The sequence below is a fragment of the Clarias gariepinus genome, chromosome 5, assembly GCF_024256425.1.
Source record: "Clarias gariepinus isolate MV-2021 ecotype Netherlands chromosome 5, CGAR_prim_01v2, whole genome shotgun sequence".
NCBI lineage: Eukaryota > Metazoa > Chordata > Actinopteri > Siluriformes > Clariidae > Clarias > Clarias gariepinus.
In genome coordinates, this window is record NC_071104.1 from 9,146,851 (window position 1) to 9,168,687 (window position 21,837).

Sequence of the window (21,837 nt, forward strand, 5' to 3'; positions counted from 1 at the left end):
TAGATCACCCTGTATTAAAGGGATGACCAACTGCTAGGAGGATATCGTTATAGATGACCGGATCCGCGTCTTAGCATGTGTCAGCGCCGTGCGTGTTTGTTCTAGCCCCGAAATAGATTCCGCTTAGACGTGTATGTAAGGAAGCGTCACGTCCAGCGACCTGCTGGAGCCGCGGAGGCCGTCGGAGAGCGGCACGCGGCTTTGACGGGTTCAGCCCGGGTCATGTCACACAAAAGGCTCGCGGGCCTCGTTAGTTCCCAGGGGTCGGTTGAAGGTTAGCATGGGGTAGAAGAGGAGAAGCTCGCCGGCCTCATTAAGGAGAAGCTCACGGCTCCTTTAGAGGAGGAAGATGAGGAGGAGGAGGGGATGAGCGTATGAGAGAGCGAGTTATGGTGGATGATGTATATGAGAGGCAGGGAGAGTGGATAAACAAACCCAGGCAACCTCAGCAAACGAAGCTGCAATGAGAGTGAGAATAATAAAGAATATGACTGAGCGCTTGAAGAAAGGGAAATGGGTACTGTGCACAGCTTTTAAACAGGGTTGGCTGTACGATAAAAAAATAAAAAAAATAAAAATTAAAAATAAAAAAAAAACAATAAACCTACAGACGACACGCTGTTTATTTTTTTAGATTATTTATATTATTATTATATATATTTTTGAAATTGAATAGACGGTGCAAATACGTCATGTATAATACGTCGCTTTTCCTCCCTCTCAGGTTCGTGAGCTCTCTGCTAGAAGAGCCGGAGGTGGCCGTGATTGGCGCGGGGCGGGGTCCGGCAGGCAGCATCATCCACAAACTGTTTGTCAGCGCTCAGCGGGTAAACACTCCCTCCGCTTACACACACTGCCACCAGAGACCCTTTCCTAAGTCCTTGTGTCGCATGGGCCACAGCAGGTCGGGAAAAAAAATATATCCGCCTGTCGATCGGCAGCCTGTAGGGGGCGTGGCTTATAAGCATGACCAACCAGGGGAAATCACTGCACCTTGTTCTAATCCAGTGCCTGTTTTCCTTTAGAGCTCACACGTTGTGTCATGTTGCATGTGTCGCACAAGGTTTTATACAGTATGGATGGTTTGAAGACGTGTCTAAAGAAAAAGCTCATCACTTACGATTCTCTTTGCATTACATCTGCATTCATTAGTGAAACATTACGATCTAAAGTATAATTGATGGCCCTTCGACATTTCATGTGGGCGCCTGACACAAAGATAACAGCGTTAAATCAAACGGAATGGAAGGTAATTGTAAAGAACCATCATTCGTAGCATGTGGATTATTTTGTAATAATAGACTGTTAAGAAAAAAAGAAAAAAAAGCGTACTCTCACCGGCATACGCGAGCTGTTTTTAGCCATTCATGATAATTAACTAAATTAATTAAATGAAGCAGATATCTGGGTTTCATTTAGAGTGCTTTAATGTGACACAGAGGTAATTGAACATGTTGGTCAAGCTACTTGTTTAAAAGGAATTTTTATCTTTTTTTTATAAAGAAAAAAGTAGTAGTAGAAAATAAAAATGACTTGATGGCCGAACGTTCAAGAGTAAAAGCGTCCAATTGATTTTGACATCAGACCTCAAAATCTGATGATCAAAACCAGCGATAATTGGTTTTGTATTTTCTTCCAAGCACGCCGTTGTAACACTTTGGCCATCGGGTCCTCTCGAACCCTTGACCGCACACCTCTGTCTGTCTAAAAATTAAATTCACAGCTCGTAACCTAATGATAGCAGAACTCAGATGTTCTCAGATAAACCAAAAGCAGGGCTTTCTGATGACTATAGATTAAGATTACGAAGTGAAATTTGCTCTTCTGTTATGGGCTTTGAGCAAGATCATTCATTCTTAGTTGTGTCAGGAGATGATCCTGAGCTCTGACCCAAACTTGGGATTAAATTTGGGATATTTATGTGGAGAGGGGGAAAAAAAAGTCAGTTTAGTGAAATCAAAAAACATATTTTTATATATAGGAGAATATATTATTTAAAAGTGACAAGAAATTCAGTCTGATTAAAAAAATATATATATATAATTCAGTCTGATTTTTTTTTTCCTCTAATTGCGACAGCATTAAAAAAAAATATTATTTCTATTTTTACTAAATTCTTTGCCGTCTAGCTCAGATCATTAGATGCCTCTAATGGTTACGGTTACTTTTTTATAATCAACGTATTACCGTATGTCCAAACTTCTCTACCTCTACCACTAATTTATTCGAAAAAGATCAATATGTAATGTATAAACTTTTTTTTGATTAAACGTATTGTTCCCTGAGCACATGATGCGTCATACGTTTGTGCCCTTTGATTCGATTTTAGTTTATTTGTAAAGCGTTTTTAATCAAAGACATTGTAGTAAAGCAGCTTTATAGAAATAAAAAATTCTGGATAAAGGTGTAGTGTACATTTTTAAGATAGGCTTGGTATTTCTAAGTTTTATCACTTTGTTTTTTATTCCATAAAATGAGGAATGAGAGCAACCAAACTCAAACAGGAACTCGTCCTCATCTGGGTGACACCGGCCAGCGTGGCCATAAATAAATAAATCCCTTCTGTAATTGTTGTCTGATGGACGAGGCATGATTTACAGATCTTGGCTGCTTTTCAGGCCGTGATTAAAAGTCCAGTGCTCCTGGAACTTCTCCTGTTCTCTACACAAACACAAACTGTCTCTCAGGTCATGTGGTAATGTGATGTGGTTCACTGAAATATAAATAAAGCTTGTTAATTTTTAAAAGCTTGTTAATTAAAATGCGAACATGGGTTCCGCTTGAATGAAATGAGTCGACAGAATTTGCTTTTGTACATCCGACATGAGTGGCATTTTCAACAGGGCATTTTATAAAATGAATAAAATCGGAGTGAAATAAAAAAAATATATAAAAATCAATATAGCCCTGAATAAAATTGGACATAGCTGTCACTTGAGCTTGGAGTAACAGAAACAGACGGCTTTGCTATTCTTTTACTTTTTGCTATAAAGTCAGGTTCATTTAAAATTAAAGTAAATATCTCATAAATCAATCAGACAGGCTACAACTAAAACCAGTTATGAGAAATGTGTTTAAATTGGATTATTATGTAAAATAAAAATAAATAAATAAATAAATATAAAATATATATATATATATATATATATATATATATATATATATATATATATATAAAAAACAGGAACCGTGATCATTTTGTTTGTTAAACTTATGTTTAAGAAATCAGATAAAGTTAAATTAAAACCTTTTTAGTTTTGCTTTGAGTTCGTATTATTTATTTGTTTAAGCTTCACTAATTTATTCATAGCCTCTGCCAGTCATCGCGATTTTTTTCTTAATTAAAGTGATTTTATTGTGGGAGACGAACAGACAGACAGTCCTTGTTACAACACTACAGTCTGGGGGATCTTTCAATTAAAATGAATTAATACAGTTATAAAACACAGACATGAGTGTTTAGGTTGGTAGCCAGGCAACAGGAAAATATATATATATTCATAGATCAGAAAGGGCGTTCAAGTCAAACAGGGACTTTTGATTGTTAAACTCCCTTTATTTCTCTATTTAATCCCCTGCTACATTAATGCACTTATCCCAGTGTGTCACTAGTGCTTCGACACCATCAACGGTAAAAAGTCTTCTCAGTACACCGGAGCCGTGATCGGAAATCTGAAACGCTGGCCTCCCAGGAATCCTTTAAACAGCCGAACATGTATAAATGTCTTGGAGCGAGTACAGGTACGCTCACTGAACGAATGCGTCTCTTCCACAATTTAGTGACAAGATATCTGTGGATTTTTAAAGATCAGGCGTTCCACTCGCTCAGTGTTTACAGTCAACGACTCCAGTGGGCTCTGAGCCGCCTCGGATGCTATCGTACAGCCTTTTTCAAAACGTCTGCACTGTTCTATTTAAGAGTCTCATTACCGTACTGTATTCGAAGTCTTCTGTAAATGTCAATTGGTTTTTACGGCTTCATTCTGGTAACATCTCCCGACGAAAGACCTGGTTTGACTAGAACGCCCCTCGGGTAAGGTTTTTACCATTATTTTACAACAAACTGCCATTTCAAGATTATTATGGCATGCATTATATATTATATAAACTATATAATATGAGCTTGTATAAAATTTTAAGTGATACTCCGGTAAAATATAAATAGGCCTGGGTTTGTCGCTGAGCTCTGGTGCAGGGTTTCACATTACATCATCATAATCACATGTTCGGGTCTCTTCTGGGTCTCTGGGATCTCTGTCCGAAATAAAACAAGATATAGAATAATCTTAGGAAGAAAATCTTTATACTGTGGCTTGGTCCAGATCTCCAGTACTTCCTGGTGGTTGTGTCTCGATTACTTTTGTTTACAAAAGACGACCCTTACGCAGAGTGACAGATTTAATCCCTTTAGGGCCTGGCTCAAGGGCCCGACACTGGCGACTAGGTGTCGGGCCCTTGAGCCTTAACCACTTAGTTTCCCTCTGCTCAGAGAAAGGGTTGGTTTTTTAGAGAGGTTATGAGACACAGAAGCCTCAGGAGTGTTAATAGGTTTCGGTTTTGTCTTCGTCAGAGACCTGGCATCCCTTATCAATTATACAAAACTCCCCAACCGCAAGCGCAAATGAGGAAGGTTTACATCGGGTTAAAATGAGCCGAACGGATTAACGTTTGCTTGATGTAATGTAAGTTTTATGATGTAACGACTTTTCACCTCTTAAACACACGACCATTCAGTGTGCGCTACATTCAACAGTAAACTTTTTAAGGTTTTTTTTTTTTTTGTGCCGATCCAATCCACTGACCAAATTTATGGCTCACCCAGGCGTTTAAATAATTACGTTACCTCAACACCGAATTGTGAAACTTTAATAGAAAACAAGCCCGAGAGATACAACAACAACAACAACAACAACACAAAACATAGGAGCGCGTCGTGCGATGCCGCAATGCTGCAGGAGCATCATTAATAAGCGCTCTGTGGCACTAATACGCCTCGAGCAGTTTGAATTAACCGGTAATCGTTTATTAGATTAGTGGAGTTTATGGAAGGTTCTGCGGTGCTGTAAAAAGCAAAAGAATTTAAAGCGTGGCGAATTGGGGCTCGTAGTTAAACTAAGTTGAAATAAAGTTTGCTCTCGAAGCGGTACGGATGTGGAAGATGAAAGCGCGGCTATCTGACGCCGGCGTGACACGTCTCGTCTGGGTTCGAAACCGGAGTGTTTCACTCGGAGTGTTTGTTCTTCGAGCTTAAGTTATTCATCTCCTCGGTAAATAGGCTAAGAATATTCCAGCAGCGGTAAAATGTCAAGTGTATTATTTTGCACAAGTGTGTTTGAGAAACGCCAATAAAGACACTGCTGATTATTATTATTATTTTCTTTTCTTTTTTTTCTTTTAAGTAAGAATTCAAGTTTGTTTGCCCCAACTCTTTCTCTTTCTCAATCAGTCTTTTTTTTTCTTTCACTCTCTTTCTCTTTTTTTTTCCATCTGGAAGATGTATGTGTGAGTGTTAAATTATACCCTGTGTGTTGCCAAGCTGGAAATAGAAAGGCAATAATTATCCCAAGCATCCTCATGTAAATCATGTGAAATCAGGGGATTTAAATGAGGTGAGCTTTCTTGGAAAAGAAAGCGAGATAAACATGGGAGGAAGAGAAAAAAAAAAGAAAAAGAAATGGGGGGAAAAAAGGGAGGAGTGCGAGGAAAAAAGAAGAGGGGAACAAAAGAGAAGAGGTGGAGAAACGTCGCACGCGTTAAACGCCGTCATTAAAATTTGACCAGTGCGCTGCGGGGACGAGCCGACGGGCTGACACGGAGCTGCATGCTCTCGGGCGTGTGTGTGTGTGTGTGGGCGTGTGTGCATGCATCTGCATCGAACTTGTATGCAGGAGTTGGATACGCCGCTTGCTTTAGCTGGCACTAAAGAGAGCATGGCATGTGTGAACATTTCTGAAATATACTTTAACTACACGCTACCGTCGTGTGTTTTAATTAACACAGTCTGGTATGAAATCTTTAGACTTGCGTAATTCGGAGAAAAAAAAGTTGGCGTGATGTTTTATTTAGTTATTTATCATTTTCCTGCATATGATTTTCTTTGCTTATTTGTTTGTTTTCTTTATTTATTTCCCCGTCTCTCTCTCTCTCTCTCTCTCTCTCTCTCTCTCCTAACACGGCTTGCCTCTCACCCTTGCCAAGCTGGCTGATTCCAATGATGAGGTAACCACAAGCAACATCCTGTCTCATCTCCCTCTTCCTCTTCCTCTTCCTCTTCCTCTTTCTTCCTGGTTGGTTTTGTCTTGTTTCGGCTCACTAACTTTCTCTCTCCTTGCCAACTGAGAAGCAAAAAAAAAAAGAATGACACTGATGTATTGAAGTTTATCCGGGTAATAAGTTATCAGTCCTCTAATGAACAAGCTGCAGAGGTGTAGGATGTCAGTAATCGTTGCTTCAGTGAGTCAGAGCAAAGTGTTGCGTGTTCACAGTTGGCTTTTGAACTGTTTCCTTTCATTTCTCAACCTTTTATAAGCTCTGTCTCGCACTAATCAGTTATTTCTTTGCCACCCGGGTATTCATCTCCTCACCGGTGCCGTCTAATAACAAGGGTTTTCTCTTGGACGTGGAGGTCAGTGTCGTCAAAGGGCTCATTTGCTTCTACCTTTATACCCCCCCCCTTTTTTTTCCTTTTCTTCTTCTTCCCAACCTCTCCGCTATTAGGACGAAAGTGCAGTTTGTCGTTTGACTCCTGGTATTTCTGTCTCCGTCCTGCTTGGCCTTTTCACCAGAATGGATGGCCACCTTTCTCTCAGCAGCCCTTAGACGCCGGCGCTTCCTTTCTTACCAGCAACCCCCCCCTCCACTCCCCTCCTCTCCTTCATTATCTTGTGACATCTTCTGGATGTGATACGACACTTGCTAATTTGCAATCAGCCTGCTAATTAGTGAGATTTGTTCCTTCACGAAATAAAAAAAAAAAGGAGAAAGAAAGAAACAAACTATTTGCTAGTTTTTTTTTTCCCCAGCTCTAAAAAAAAAAAAAAAAAAACTCTCAGGGCGTGTGAGATTCAGATTTTTATTTATTTATTTATTTTGTGCAAATGATGTCACTTTGACACTCATGTACGACTTCAAGCACGTTCAACTAATTAAAGTTTATCCTGGAAACATGATGTCGGGTTCAGTGAAGTCGTCTTTCATTAAAATCAATCGCAACAAAAACCTAACACTCGAGCTCCGCAGTGCCGTTGTGTAACGAGAATCATCTCTCTCCATCCTCGCAGGCTGCCCTGCTGGCACCGTTAGACGAAGAAGCAGGCCGAGTGGGCGGGCCCGACGACCGCAAACCGGCAGGAGGCGGAGTTCCATATTTCCCACCCCCAGCCGGACGGGAGATCCTGCTGCGTACGTGTGTTCCGCGGCCGGCGCCGTATTCCAAATCCCTGCCCCAGCGCCTCTTCTGCGTCCTCATGAGGGAAGACTTCCGGCTAGCCGGAGCGTTCTCATCCGACACCTCGTTCTTCTGAGGAGAACCGCTCGAGGAACCGGAGGTGAATGGTTAAGGACGCGGTGGATCTGATTTAACACGTGGGAATCTTGAGGTCTCGCTGGCTGAAGTTCCCGGACAGGGCCTCCTCTAAGAACTAATAAAGAAACAAAGTTATCATGGGGTTAAAACCGATTCGGATGTTTTATTTTTGGGGCGTCTTGTTTCTAGATCAGGTCCTTTGGGTAACTTCGCCCTCGAATTCTGTTCTGTTCAATCACTTATGAAGCTGTCCAGTTGGGTCGCCAAACACCTCGGTAATAGTAGCCTGTCAAGTTTCCCCCACATATTCACAGGACGCACTTACTTAAATTATGTTTATGGAAAAGATATTCAGGTGGTAATGTGGGGTAAATATTTCTCTTTTTTTTTTTTTTATTAGTTAAAAAATTTAAATCTACATGGGCATGCCTTGTGCAAACTGAAATAAGAAAAGTTTAGCATTATACCTGGGATTAAACATGAGGATTGTGTGTACTCAGAAAAAGAAATGTACATTTATGTAAATCAGTGTTCCCAGAAATAACATGGATATTATGGAGTAACTAGAAGAATAACACACAATGTTAGATTTTTGCTAACCGTCGCCTTGTAACACATAAACATTGAGCAGATATATGATCACTATTTTTCCAAAATGATTCTAGGTGTTCGTGTCTCTCTCTCTCTCTCTCTCTCTCTCTCTCTGTGCTGTTTTACAGGACCAAGAACATGCTACAGTGTGTGTGTGTGTGTGTGTATCTCGTGACCCAGTACAGTCATAGTATCAGTTATCTTTTAGAAAAAGTAGATGATAAAATAAACCAGGTTTAAAGTGCAATTATACAGTAGATTCCATCTGGTTTTGTAGCTTTACGAATTTCAGGAAGTTGTAACTGGTATTGATTGTCAAACTGCACAACATTTTATCAACTTATCCTGCGCAAAGTCTGTTTAGAGAGAGAGTGAAACTGGCCAGAGCGTGTTCGTGTAAAGCCTAGCTGTCAGTCTTTCATGTAAATCATCCTTAGTTTATTGCTGTTCTCCAGAATGAAATAAAATATTGTATAATGTCCCAAAATCACCTTGTGTGTGGCCTCGACTCATTTAGAGCAATTAATGCATGGTCTGGATGTCAACTATGGTTTTAAAGCATGTTTTTAATGATGAGTTTTTCTGTGTGCATTTTTCTTACATGTGTACCAGACAGACAGGTTAGATATCAAGAGAGACAGGGAAACAAATAGACACTAGACAGACAAATAAATAATTAGACAGATAGACAGGCAGGGAAACAGACAGATATGAACACAGACAGAGAACAAGGTGCACAGATAGATGGATAGATAGATGGATGGATGGATGGATGGATGGATGGACAGGAAGATATATAGGCCAATGGACAGATATGTCGACAGATAGACGGATAGATAAGCAAATAGACAGACAGACAGACAGGCAGATAGAGAGATGCACAGGAACATTAATAGATGGATAGACAGATAAACAGATAGATAGATACAGTAGATAGATAAATAGATTGTTTTTATTTACACTAAAATGTTACTATATTTTTCCATATAGTTCTATATTGTACAGAATCTTTTCTTTTCCATATTTGTACAGCTTAGATTTCTTATATTTTTCTTATAATCCTAGCTAAATTTATTTTCTGTTGTATTTTTTTTTTTTTCATATTTATTTCCTATTGATGATCTTTTATTTTTAAGGTCACGGATGGTCGTATAAGCATTTCACTGTATATTCTACTGTGTATGTGACAAATAAAATTTTAATTTGAATAGATAGTTGGATATAGATAGATAGATACAGTAGATAGATAGATAGACTGTAAGGCAGGAAGTAATGTATAAGAAATTACTTAAGACGTGTCACACTGGTAGTACAGACTGACAAAACTGTCACCTCATTGAACAGTTGCTGGGTTTGACTGCTTTTTGCTCCCAAAGCTGATATAAAATAATAAATAATTCTCCAAATGTCAAGAATAATGACACCTTTGACACTTCCCTCACCCTCCTCTGCTCATGCATTATGACAAAAAGACACTCAGCACCTGATTCGGACACCCCAGAAACTTTCTTTTTCAGCACTTCTTTGAGAGATTATTCTCCCTCTCCCTCTCTCTTTCCCTCTCTCCTCTGCCTCCTCATTTTCTTCTGCCACAATTGTGAACGCGAGACAGCTTGAGATATCACTGGCTTGGCACAATGAGATCAGTGCCGTGGGAGAGCGGGTTCACAGCTTGAATCGGTGGCTGCTGGCTGGTCCCGTAGCGTTTCCCTAAACAGAGATATGGCTGCGAAACGCTTTAACACTCCGAGTGCCGCTTATCACTCACCAGCTCCTGTTGCCATGGCAGCGCTCAGCACTTCTCTCTCCACCCCTCCTCGGTTTCCAACCTTTTGACTTTTTTTTTTTTTTTTTTTTTCCAATGTCTCCTTCCGATTTTATACTGGCACACGCACTCGTGCGAAGTTGCTAACAGAGAACGGAACGGTGTGGGTGGCATTGCATACACACGCCCACCGATGGCTCGGAGACGATGGACAGATTTTTCACAAGAGGCCTTGTTATTTTCAATTCCCTTTTTCGAGTGTCGACTGCTGTCCAAAATCAAACACTCCAGCAATGTGGAGCGCAATATTGAGGAATCAAGAATGCAGCGATATAAAATAACAAGAACTTTTTTCCTTTTTTTTTTTTTTTTTTGCTTTCTTTGTTCTAGTTTGAAAGCCTTCTTCTCCTCTTTAGTGCTGCTTCCAAGCCAAACAAGTTGCTTCGATAACTTTGTGATATATATGGGTTTGCAAATAAGCGCCAGAGTTTTGCTCCACTTTCGAAAGGGATGGCTCTTCAGACTGCTCTGCTTTTCTCCCCCCCTAATCTTCTCCACCAACATGAGCGCTCGTACACCCTCCCCCCCCCCCACACCCACCCATCCTCTACCAACCCACCCTGAAAGCCAGATAGGCTTGTCATAAATCACATCTGACTCAGTTGTGCTGAAATAAGTTCAGGGAGGAAGACAGATGCGGGCCGGATAACGGCAGATTACACGCTTGCTAGCGCTTGTCGCTCCGCGGTGATTGAGCACTGCGGTAACTGTCAGCCTCGCGGCTTTAACTCGGACAAATCTTTCCAACTGTGGTCAGAGTTACAGGTGGATATTAGGCCAGAGATGGCACGTTCGATGGACACACACTTTGACTACTTTCAGTCTTGGGATTTAGGTTAAAGTGGATGGAATAATAATAGGAAAAAAAGCCTGCTCATAGATAGATAGATAGATGGATAGATAGATAGACAGATAGATAGATAGACAGACAGACAGACAGACAGACAGACACTTTATTGAGACAATAATACAAAGACAGTTAAATGTTATTGCATACTGTTCAGTACATTATGTCATATACTGTATGTATATATATATATATATAGATATATAGATATATGTAAAAAAGAGATATAAAGAATATTTTAAAATGCATATAAGACAAGTAATAGTAATTATTATTATACAAGTAATTATTATTATTACATGTAATAATGATTAAAATAAAAATACATAAATTAAATAAATTAATAATCCTCATAAGTAAAATGTAGTGTGTTTTTTTCTGCATTTATTTAACGTTTACATTTTTTTTTACAATACAAGTCAAATACTAGACAGATCTTCCAATAGCGTGGAATTTCCTGATTTGTATTATTTCCCCAAAATAAACATCCAAAATCTGCAATAATCTCCTTTGAGCAGTTGATATTGAGATGGATCTGCTACTTAAGCTCTGTAAATCCTTCATAAGGGTGTTGTTTGTTAAATTGGTGATTTCTGAGGCTGGTGACTCTAAATGAACTTCTCGTCTATTTGAAGGCTCCAAAGCTCCGTGGTTAGAGCCCCAGAGCCCTGGAGCCCTGGTCCTGTGAGTTCAATCCTCACTTGGGCATTTGTGGCAAGTTTATACGAAAATAAAACTTGCAACTCTGCAGCAGAGGTAAGTTTTGGTCTTGTCTCCCTAGGAAAGGTCTTCATGAGAGACTTGAGTTTCATCATGGAGCTTGATGGGTTTTGCAAATGCTGTAAGTGCTTTACCTAATTATTTAATTCGATGTGTGTTATTTCATAGTTTGAAATAAATCTCCAGTATTGTTCTAGAATAAAGGATGAAACATATTATCACAAATCAAAAAGCGTTAAATTAGAAGGCGTGTACAAACTTTTGACTGGTACAGTAATGTACAGTATGTTAAATTTGTTTGCCATTCCAGAAGCCCTGCTTTCTCCCCCTGTCTAGATTTGTCAGGCACGCTGTACGAAAATAACTCTAATTCCACGAATAGAGATCTATTTTTAGTCTTTGATCGCACACAGTACAGCCCTTGCGGACATTTCCCTGACCTGACATTGGAGGCGTGTGGATCCACCTCAGGTGCAAAGTGACATATTGGCTCATTATGATCACGGCACCAGCCTGATTTTCTTCTTATTTTTTTTATTTACCTGACCGACTCAAATGAGGCAAGCATTGGGTCAGTCTTGACCTCCACGAACACAAGGGCTAACTTTCGCTGAAGTTCTTTCGAGCTAAATGTGCTTGAAAGGCGTAACTCCCACGTGAAATATGATTGCACAAGGTCCTGAAACTGCCAAGCTTTCAGCAAGCGCTCGTTTTTAAGCAAACTTGTGGACGTCCTAACTTGGAAGAGTGCCTCTTCTTTAGGCAGCAGAGCTTTTGACCTGTGTGGGGGGAAGAAAGCATCAGGAAAAGAAACTTTTATTTTATTTATTTATTTGTTTTGTTCATGGGATGGTGATTTCTGCACAGCAACAAATTGGGTAATTTTAGACCTAATTTGGTGATGGCAGATCCACACAAGGCCCTTGCTGCTGGTTTTGACTCTTAAATGGCTCGGCTCCTGCCTAATGCTCTCTGTGAAAGGCAAACGCACAGATTAGTGTCAGGATTAAATGATTCCTGAATGGAGCCAGATAGGACTGCGTGGGTGGCGCGTGCTCCCTCTGGTTAGCGACGCTATGGATTTCGCAGCGCTACACCTCAGGGGCATTGCGCGAAGCAAACTTTCACCATTATATAAGCAACGCATGGTGTGGGGGAGCGATTATACAACCGAGCTCATCCAGGAAATGTGGACAAAAGGGCTGTGCTTGCTGAACGCAACCCTCCGTGTGAGTTCCAAGTTTGCCGATGTTCCTTCCTGATCTTTTAAGATGTTGAAAATTGATTTTCCTCTGCTTCAGGGAACGGTTAGAGCTGAATTAAAAGTACTGACGTTTTGATTAATTGATGGTGGAGAGCTAATGGGCTCTTGCTTGCCTTTTAGAGTAAGCAGACAACAGCTTACACAGAAAGGGCATCATCTCCTTATCCTTATCAGCTAACCTCTTCTTCAGACATCATCACGTACTACATATATCTGTACTACTACTACATATATCAATGCATATGTGCTGTACTTCAGGAGTGTTATTAGAGTATACTTTGACTCCACTCGAAAGTCCAGCAAGTAATCTGTACCTTTACGTAATCACGATTGTGCATGGATCCGCGATACCCAACTACATCACTCTTGGGAATTTGAACCATCTGCTTGCTATTATAGGTAATTGCTTGACACACCTTTCCTTTGAGACACAGCTAATAACGCAATGGGTGTTAGAAATCAAAAGTGGAGCTGGTTGCAGACAGCGACGAAAACAGCATGTTTACAATCCGGAAGCTGAGCGAGATTTACGCTGAGTACGTAATAGTGATGGGTCATTCATAAACGATTCGTTCTTTTCGAACGAGTCTTTAACATGACTCAGAAGAACGAGTAGTCTCGGACGGTGATTCGTTCTTTTTCTACTGGGCGCGTATGTGCAAAGCATCACAAAACCCACGTAGGTTATATACAGGAAACAGAAATAAGTGGATATATTTGTTTGAGTCTTTTGGTCCGAATCGTTCTTTTGTCACGTATTCGCTATAGGTGCAGTGCAATAGCTTCAAAAGAACGAATGACTTGGACCAGAAGATATAAGAGGTGAGCTACTCATTCTGTTTATTATGATATGTCCTTACCTGCATTGTAATATTTTCATTACTGGAGCTATAGCCACAATTTATGTATGTAAACGTGTTGGGGGTCTGTGTATGGAAAATGTAACATGTCATTTTATTTCTGATCAAAAGTACGAAATGAACTAAATCAATCCAAAAAAAAAAAAATTGTTCATTTTAAAGTGAGAACCGAGTCACTAAAATTATTCCACTAATATGTAAAAGGTTACTGCAAGCTAATACAAGCCCTGTACTTTTGATACTTCAAGGTGAATTCTTCTGTACTTTTACTCAAATACACAAGCAAGTGGAGGACTTCTACTTATACTTGAGTAATATTTGGCCTAGAGGATCTCCACTTTTTACTTTAAGGGGTTCCTTCTTTTCTTTCTTGATCCATATTTTCATTCCTGGTTTGCAAGGGCCCTCCCACCATCGGGGCCCTGCGTAATCAGTTTCACCTTCAACCCCGATACGACGCCCCTGGTCAAGTACTTCACTTGATCTTACTGATTATGGCAATATGGTCATTGCCAGATTTGTATTTTCGAATATTGCCGAAGTTGTTGATCTCCTACGATCTCCAGACACAACGGTTTCTAAAGGAAGAACGTCCTTTAAGTGCTGGTGCTGTGGTGTTGATGATGAGAGCATTCGGATATGTGAACAGCCAGGCTGGTTCGAGTTGTAATAGCTTAAATAGTCACTCATTACAAACAAAGTGAATGGGAGAGCATCTCAAAACAGCGGATGGATCACAACAGCGGAAGAGCACTGCTGAAAAACAAGAACAGACTCATATTTTTAAGCCCAGTATAATTTCTGTAATCCTATGCCACCTGTATTTAATTTCCCTGATAAAACACTTAAGGAATCGATGAAGAACTACCGAAGATTAAGAGCTACATGCAGTACATGCAGGATGCTCCGGTTTAGAAAAAGGACCAAGTGCTCATGGGATAATATTAAAGGAATGTATCGTGGAAAGGTTTGTTTACGACCTCCATCCATATCGTTACAAGTGTACAGAGCGCGCTCCTATTTCTGTCGAATACAGACAGCCACAGGGGTGAGTGCTTGGAAATCCCAGAGAGGGTCATGCGGGTGTAAACGTTGACATTTCGAGGCGCGGATCCAACCCAGTGGGCCAATTCACCTCTTTAGACACAGACGCCCCTGAGAGAGGTGAAATCGATCCTCGTTTCAGAGCGCAGCACTGGTAATTGGTTGGCGCTCCGCCGGAGACGGGTTGAGGGACACCGCAGACCATAAAGTGGCTCTGAGTGGGAGTGACAATCACCCCGAGTACACAATAACGCACACTTCCGAACTTCCCTCCCCGAACGCAGACCGTGAAAACTTTCGCAGTCGGCTGGTGGGATACCAGGGAACCTTGAGTGCACGGATCTTAGTCATGATCTGTACAAATAGTATTTATTATGTAGTTGTTTCCCCTAAAGATATCAAGACCTCTTAGCCATTGATTTTCGAGAGTGTTTCTCCTGCAGGCTCTGCAGTAAAATGGCAAACAGTTGCACAGAAGGAGTCATAATCACTGCAAGGGGAGAAGGAGGGGCAAAAAATCAATCCGGGTTCGCACTGGACCCTGGGATCCTATTTCTTTCCAAACGGCTCACACCGCTGGTTTATCCTCTGCAATCTCTTTCTCTCTTCTCGTCTCTCTTTCAATCTTTTAAAACACTGTTCCTTTAAGGGATCTTACAAATTTGCCTTGCTGTCACACAATGAATACTGTGCTTCAGCACTCTTCATTGGTTGTCTTGGTATTGTCGCCAGTTTTCTTGAGGGAATATGTTCCACGCCGCTCCAAATCGTTTATCTTTTCCCAACACAAAGCCGCACATCATGGGAGAAGAAAGAGAGAGGCTGTGGTGATGTTTCTTTGCTCCCATCTGTCTGTCTCTGTTTGCCAGCTTTCCGGCTCCGTGCTCTTTCTCCTATACCCTTGTTCACATTGGGTATTTGTAAACGTTTCAGCAGTAAAGCATTTTGTACCTCGCGTGAAATGTCAGATATATCACCGCTTTGATTCATGCCGAGCTTCTCTCCAACGTCTTGGCAGCAATCTAATACCCCGGACCGCAGATGTATTTCTGTTGGAATACGGCTTTATTTTTCTTCATAACAGCATTTTTTATTTTTTTTATACTTGATTCCTGGGTACGTTTCATATTTCAATTTGATATCCCGATTTCAGATTTTATCCCTGCCCGCATTCTAGTACATTTTCTAGCACGTCTGCAAAAAAATTTAACTCGACCATTATGATTTGCAAGCAGAGTGTGTGTTTTTAAAGACACCGTCTAAGCAGCACTCCCAGAACACTGTTCGTCAAGTCTTCGACTTGGTCCTCCAGTCCTGATTTATGATGAGGAAGTCTTTGAATGAGAACAGAGTTGGGTCAAAGAAGCATGGCCCTAGGGGTCATAGTTAATTTATGTAATTAATATAAGGAAAATTATATGTCCGTCTGGTTTATTTGTCTATCTGTGTATATATATATATATATTTTTTGTCCTTATAAGAGAACTAAAAAAATAAACGACACAACTTGAGATAGGGCCATTCTTGCATTTCTCTTGCATCCTTTCACCTACACATTGCTTTAAAAAACTAAATTACTAAATAATATTTTGGGATGCATTTCTTCCCCCTGCATATGCATATGAAAAAAGAACATTCACAGCAACAGGAAATGCGCTTACAGCCTCCATTTCTCATTTTCTTCTCCCCACTCCAGCACCAATGCTCTACTCCTGAACTGTTTTTTTTTTTTTTTTTTTTTTTTTTTAAGATTTAAACAATGTCTAAAAGTTAGTTTGGAATTGTTTGAAAAGCACTTTGTGTTCCAGCAGCCTCACTTAGCTTTTCTCTTAGGATAGACCCATTTTCTCGCTGGTGAGAGCATGCTGACCTGCTTTGGTGCTGAGAGTTTCCAGCTTTCTCAAAAGCCCCTGCTGGCTCCTCTTATTGTTTCACCATTTTCCCAGAAGAACAATCACTTGCCATTTACCACCTAAACACTAAACTGGTTAAGAGCTGCATTTCCACTGGTTTTAGTCTTCCACACAAGACGATTGATGATTCTCACCCATTTGAGGCTTTCTCCTCTTGAAGGAAGCAAAGCATTACCCTTTATCGTTAACATTATTTCAGTAGTTTCTATATTATTTACTTAAAACGCAGTTGGAAATCAAATGGAGGCTTGTTTCTTCTATTTGGAGAATATTATTGGTTTTTATTTTTCTATCCTCCATTTTCTCCATAATTTCCTTCATAATAAAAGAGCTACAATCCATGAAGGTGAAGAAGAACATGTTGCCTTTCTCTCCAAGACACATAAAGCCTGCCAAACTTCACATCTGTGCAACACGTTCAGACCAAGGTGCTATCCCACCCTCTTTTGCATACATGAGACATCACAGACATCCATGTGATTGTCAGGGTGTTTAAAAAGCATGGACAATTTTGCTCATCTGGTTCCTTGGTCATGGACGGCCGTGGCACAGCTGGAAATCGAACTCACTGGACTGAGTATTGACCTGTAATTAGACAGCAATTTGAATATGGTGCAATTTGGAAACTGCACCATATTCTTAATAATTTAACACCATTCCAGTGCAGAAACCAAACTATCTTTTTTTTTTTTTCAGTTGAAAAAGCTTGAAGCTCAAAAGGATACAGTATGTTTTTTCCCTTATAAACCTCCAGTAGTCCACTGATTATACAGTACTGTGCAAAAGTCTTGAGCCACCCCTCTTGTCTTTATCCATTGCATCCAAAGAGACAGACATTCTTCTATTTTTTGCGTGTGGTCATGAGAAAAAGTTCTCCAGGCTTTCTAAAGAGGTTTTTTTTTTTTTGTCTCTTATTTTCAGTCCAGCCCCTGAGCTTGTTTTTTGATTTAGTTAAACCACACAGTGACCTACTGTATGAATCATTCCAGCATAATAAAAAAACATCTAACTAAAGGCATGAACCAGTGAGGAACAGGTGCAGATGATGACAGATGATCAGGACGGTGATTAGTATACTGCTGATGCTGAACGCCGAGTGGTCGGAACAGACGAGAGGGGAAATGAGGTCGCTGCTGAGGTCGTTACATAAACAACCACATTTGAATTTAAGTTGTATCTTCAGGCACTTACCAGCTGTTTCAGTAAAACATTTGTTCCCATTTCTTTAATCTACATCATTTAATTGATTAAATGATGTAGATTAACTCAAGACTTCTGCCCAGTACTGAATACACGTGTGTTTAATTTCATCGTTGAAGCTGATTGGTCAGATGGTGTTTAATTAGTTTCTGTTACTTTACGGCCAAAGAAGTTGCACACACTAAGCTTCCATTCAATTATGTTTAGCTTTAATTATAGCGCACAATTTAGTTCCCTGTTCATGCACTTCCTTTCTTACCCTGACGCACCCATCACTCTGGAATAGAGTCAATCTGGACTCATCAGACCACATCAGCCTTTTTTCCTTTTGTTTTATGTGTATGTTTATGCTTCTTTAAAGGCTCAGCCTTTGCCAGGCCACAGTAAATAAGAAACCTGTTCTTAATCTGTCTTGCCTGGTTAAATAAAGGTAAATAAAAATAATAAACCTTACCAAATTGAAGCCTTTCTTTTTCTAAAGAATCTCACTAACAAGGGGTTTTCTTATGGCCACAAAGCTGTTTAGGCCCAATCCTGAGAGTTCTCATCACATTGTGTGTGCAACTTTAATTCAATAATTTTTTTATATATATATATATATATATATATATATATATATATATATATAAATTATTGAATATATATATATATATATACAGTGGTGTGAAAAACTATTTGCCCCCTTCCTGATTTCTTATTCTTTTGCATGTTTGTCACACTTAAATGTTTCTGCTCATCAAAAACCGTTAACTATTAGTCAAAGATAACATAATTGAACACAAAATGCAGTTTTTAAATGAAGATTATGTTATTAAGGGAGAAAAAAAACCTCCAAATCTACATGGCCCTGTGTGAAAAAGTAATTGCCCCCCCTTGTTAAAAAATAACTTAACTGTAGTTTATCATACCTGAGTTCAATTTCTGTAGTCACCCCCAGGCCTGATTACTGCCACACCTGTTTCAATCAAAAAATCACTTAAATAGGAGCTACCTGACACAGAGAAGTAGACCAAAAGCACCTCAAAAGCTAGACATTATGCCAAGATCCAAAGAAATTCAGAAAAAAATGAGAACAAAAGTAATTGAGATCTATCCGGCTGGTAAAGGTTATAAAGCCATTTCCAAAGCCTTGGGACTCCAGCGAACCACAGTGAGAGCCATCATCCACAAATGGCAAAAACATGGAACAGTGGTGAACCTTCCCAGGAGTGGCCAGCCGACCAAAATTACCCCAAGAGCGCAGAGACAACTCATCCGAGAGGCCACAAAAGACCCCAGGACAACATCTAAAGAACTGCAGGCCTCACTTGCCTCAATTAAGGTCAGTGTTCACGACTCCACCAAAAGAAAGAGACTGGGCAAAAACGGCCTGCATGGCAGATTTCCAAGGCGCAAACCACTTAAGCAAAAAGAACATCAAGGCTCGTCTCAATTTTGCTAAAAAACATCTCAATGATTGCCAAGACTTTTGGGAAAATACCTTGTGGACCGACGAGACTAAAGTTTAACTTTTTGGAAGGTGCGTGTCCCGTTACATCTGGCGTAAAAGTAACACAGCATTTCAGAAAAAGAACACCATACCAACAGTAAAATATGGGGGTGGTAGTGTGATGGTCTGGGGTTGTTTTGCTGCTTCAGGACCTGGATGGCTTGCTGTGATAGATGGAACCATGAATTCTACTGTCTACCAAAAAATCCTGAAGGAGAATGTCCGGCCATCTGTTCGTCAACTCAAGCTGAAGCGATCTTGGGTGCTGCAGCAGGACAATGACCCAAAACACACCAGCAAATCCACCTCTGAATGGCTGAAGAAAAACAAAATGAAGACTTTGGAGAGGCCTAGTCAAAGTCCTGACCTGAATCCTATTGAGATGTTGTGGCATGACCTTAAAAAGGCGGTTCATGCTAGAAAACTCTCAAATAAAGCTGAATTACAACAATTCTGCAAAGATGAGTGGGCCAAAATTCCTCCAGAGCTCTGTAAAAGACTCGTTGCAAGTTATCGCAAACGCTTGATTGCAGTTATTGCTGCTAAGGGTGGCCCAATCAGTTATTAGGTTCAGGGGGCAATTACTTTTTCACACAGGGCCATGTAAGTTTGGATTTTTTTTCTCCCTAAATAATAAAAACCATCATTTAAAAACTGCATTTTGTGTTTACTTGTGTTATCTTTGACTAATAGTTAAATGTGTTTGATGATCAGAAACATTTAAGTGTGACAAACATGCAAAAGAATAAGAAATCAGGAAGGGGGCAAATAGTTTTTCACACCACTGTATATATATATATAGCACTTATAACAACGGACATTGTCTCAAAGCAGGTCCACAAAATCAAAAGAAAATGTATGGAAGTGTGTTTGAGTGTGATAAAATGCGCTTCTGAAAAGGTGGGTAATTTTTTTTTCTTTTGTCCAGGCAGTGCATTAATGCATTCCTTCTTATGTGTTATCGCTTCTGTAACTTACCAGTTTTAGTTGGAGTCTCCAATGTCAGCAATCTTAAACAAGGATGACATCACAGTTTCTTGTCTTCAAAAGAGAGCAATGGAAAGGTGAGGAAATGATTGATATAACGTGTGTAATAAACTAACTTGTCTCATGGACGTTCCACAACTTTATTATTATTATTATTATTATTAGTGTTATTATTATTTGTGTTATTGTTTATTTATGTATTTATTTTCTATAGCTAGAACCTGATGATAAAAAGTGTCATTTATGGTACATTAGTGTTGCATTAGAGAAATTAAACACATTGAAAAAGCAATACCTTTCGACTGGGTTATGTTTCTGCACTTCACATTGATTCCAATCACACCAACTCATTGTTGATTATTTTCCAACGCCGGCCGTGTTGTGTTTTATTTCAAATTTAATTTAACCTTGATGTGATCCTTTGTGACAGCGGAGCCTTGAAAGAGCAAACAGAATACGGGCGATGTTAGTTTCTCCCATTCCCTCTAGTATATTATTGTTTAATATTGAACTGTCCGTCGAGAGACGAGAACTGTTCGTCAAATACCTCTATATTGAAGATCATCCCAGACTGGTTATTGCAGTGTAGCTACTCCTATATGTAGGAAGAGCATATTGAGAGAGGCATATTATGTCCGTTATTATTTCGAGCCGGTGTCTGTCAAGGTGAAGTTCATCTCTCAGTAACCTCCACCGGCTCCGGATTGTGCGCCGCTCTCTTTTGAATGGCAAGCCAGGAAAAGGGAAGAAAAAGAAAAAAAAAATGTGTTGGTCTTGCCTTGCTGTTCCATTAACTCTTTTGCCACCTGTCTGTCAGCTCCTGATGTGCCGATGCACTGTGAGATATGGCAATTGTTTTGTTTGTCTTGTTTTTTCTTCTCCTTTTAGAGGTTTTACGACATTAGCTTGTACTACATCAACTGACTAATTGTGGCTAACGTGACAGCTTTGTTCCTGCGTTGATGGCTTGACAATTGTTTTTTTAAACGCGCGTCTCATTTCTGTCCAACTTAGGGTAAAGTTTCAATCAGTTTGATAAATTGTTCGCTCAGCAGACAAAACATCTGGAAACTTTTTCACACAGCTGTTACAGAGATGTGCACCATTTTACCATTTTGTGAATGATGGGAGGAACTTTGGGAAATGTTTGGTTAGGAGAGAGGGGAAGCAGCGAGGGGGAGAAAGGAAAAGAAGGAGTTCATCAAAGCGGATGACCGCCTGCCTGTTTGGTTTCGCTTTTTTCCAGAGCAACCTCATGAAAGGGAGAAGCTCGCTCTTCAAAGGGCATGGAGCATTGACGTGCTGCGAGGATGAAGAGAAATACATGAAAGGCCAGAATTGCTTTTACTCTGGCATGGGGTAACACGTTGCTAGGGTCAGGGGTATGTACTGGCCAGGACACGGATAACGTGCAAATTGAATGGCTATGATTTTTTATCAAAAACCTAAGCTTTCAAATAGGTTCTGGAGGTCGGTTCCTTTATGGAGAATCTCACTTTTTTTATTTTATTTTTTGTTAGCAGATGTTTTACTGTAGGTTTCCATAAGCAGTGCTGTTGTATCAGTGGTTGT

At 40.0% G+C, this 21,837-nt stretch overlaps 1 protein-coding gene across 1 annotated transcript in view; it reads left to right on the top strand.

Annotated features, from left to right (window-relative positions):
* rab3gap1 (RAB3 GTPase activating protein subunit 1) overlaps nucleotides 1-8,603 on the top strand; it is a 74,072-nt gene extending 65,469 nt beyond the window's left edge. Inside the window, exons 23-24 of the mRNA XM_053496336.1 lie at nucleotides 725-827; nucleotides 7,281-8,603. Coding sequence (XP_053352311.1) covers nucleotides 725-827; nucleotides 7,281-7,523 — 346 coding nt within the window. The 3' untranslated portion in view covers nucleotides 7,524-8,603. The remainder of the gene's footprint in view (nucleotides 1-724; nucleotides 828-7,280) is intronic.
* The last annotated feature ends 13,234 nt before the right edge of the window (nucleotides 8,604-21,837 follow it).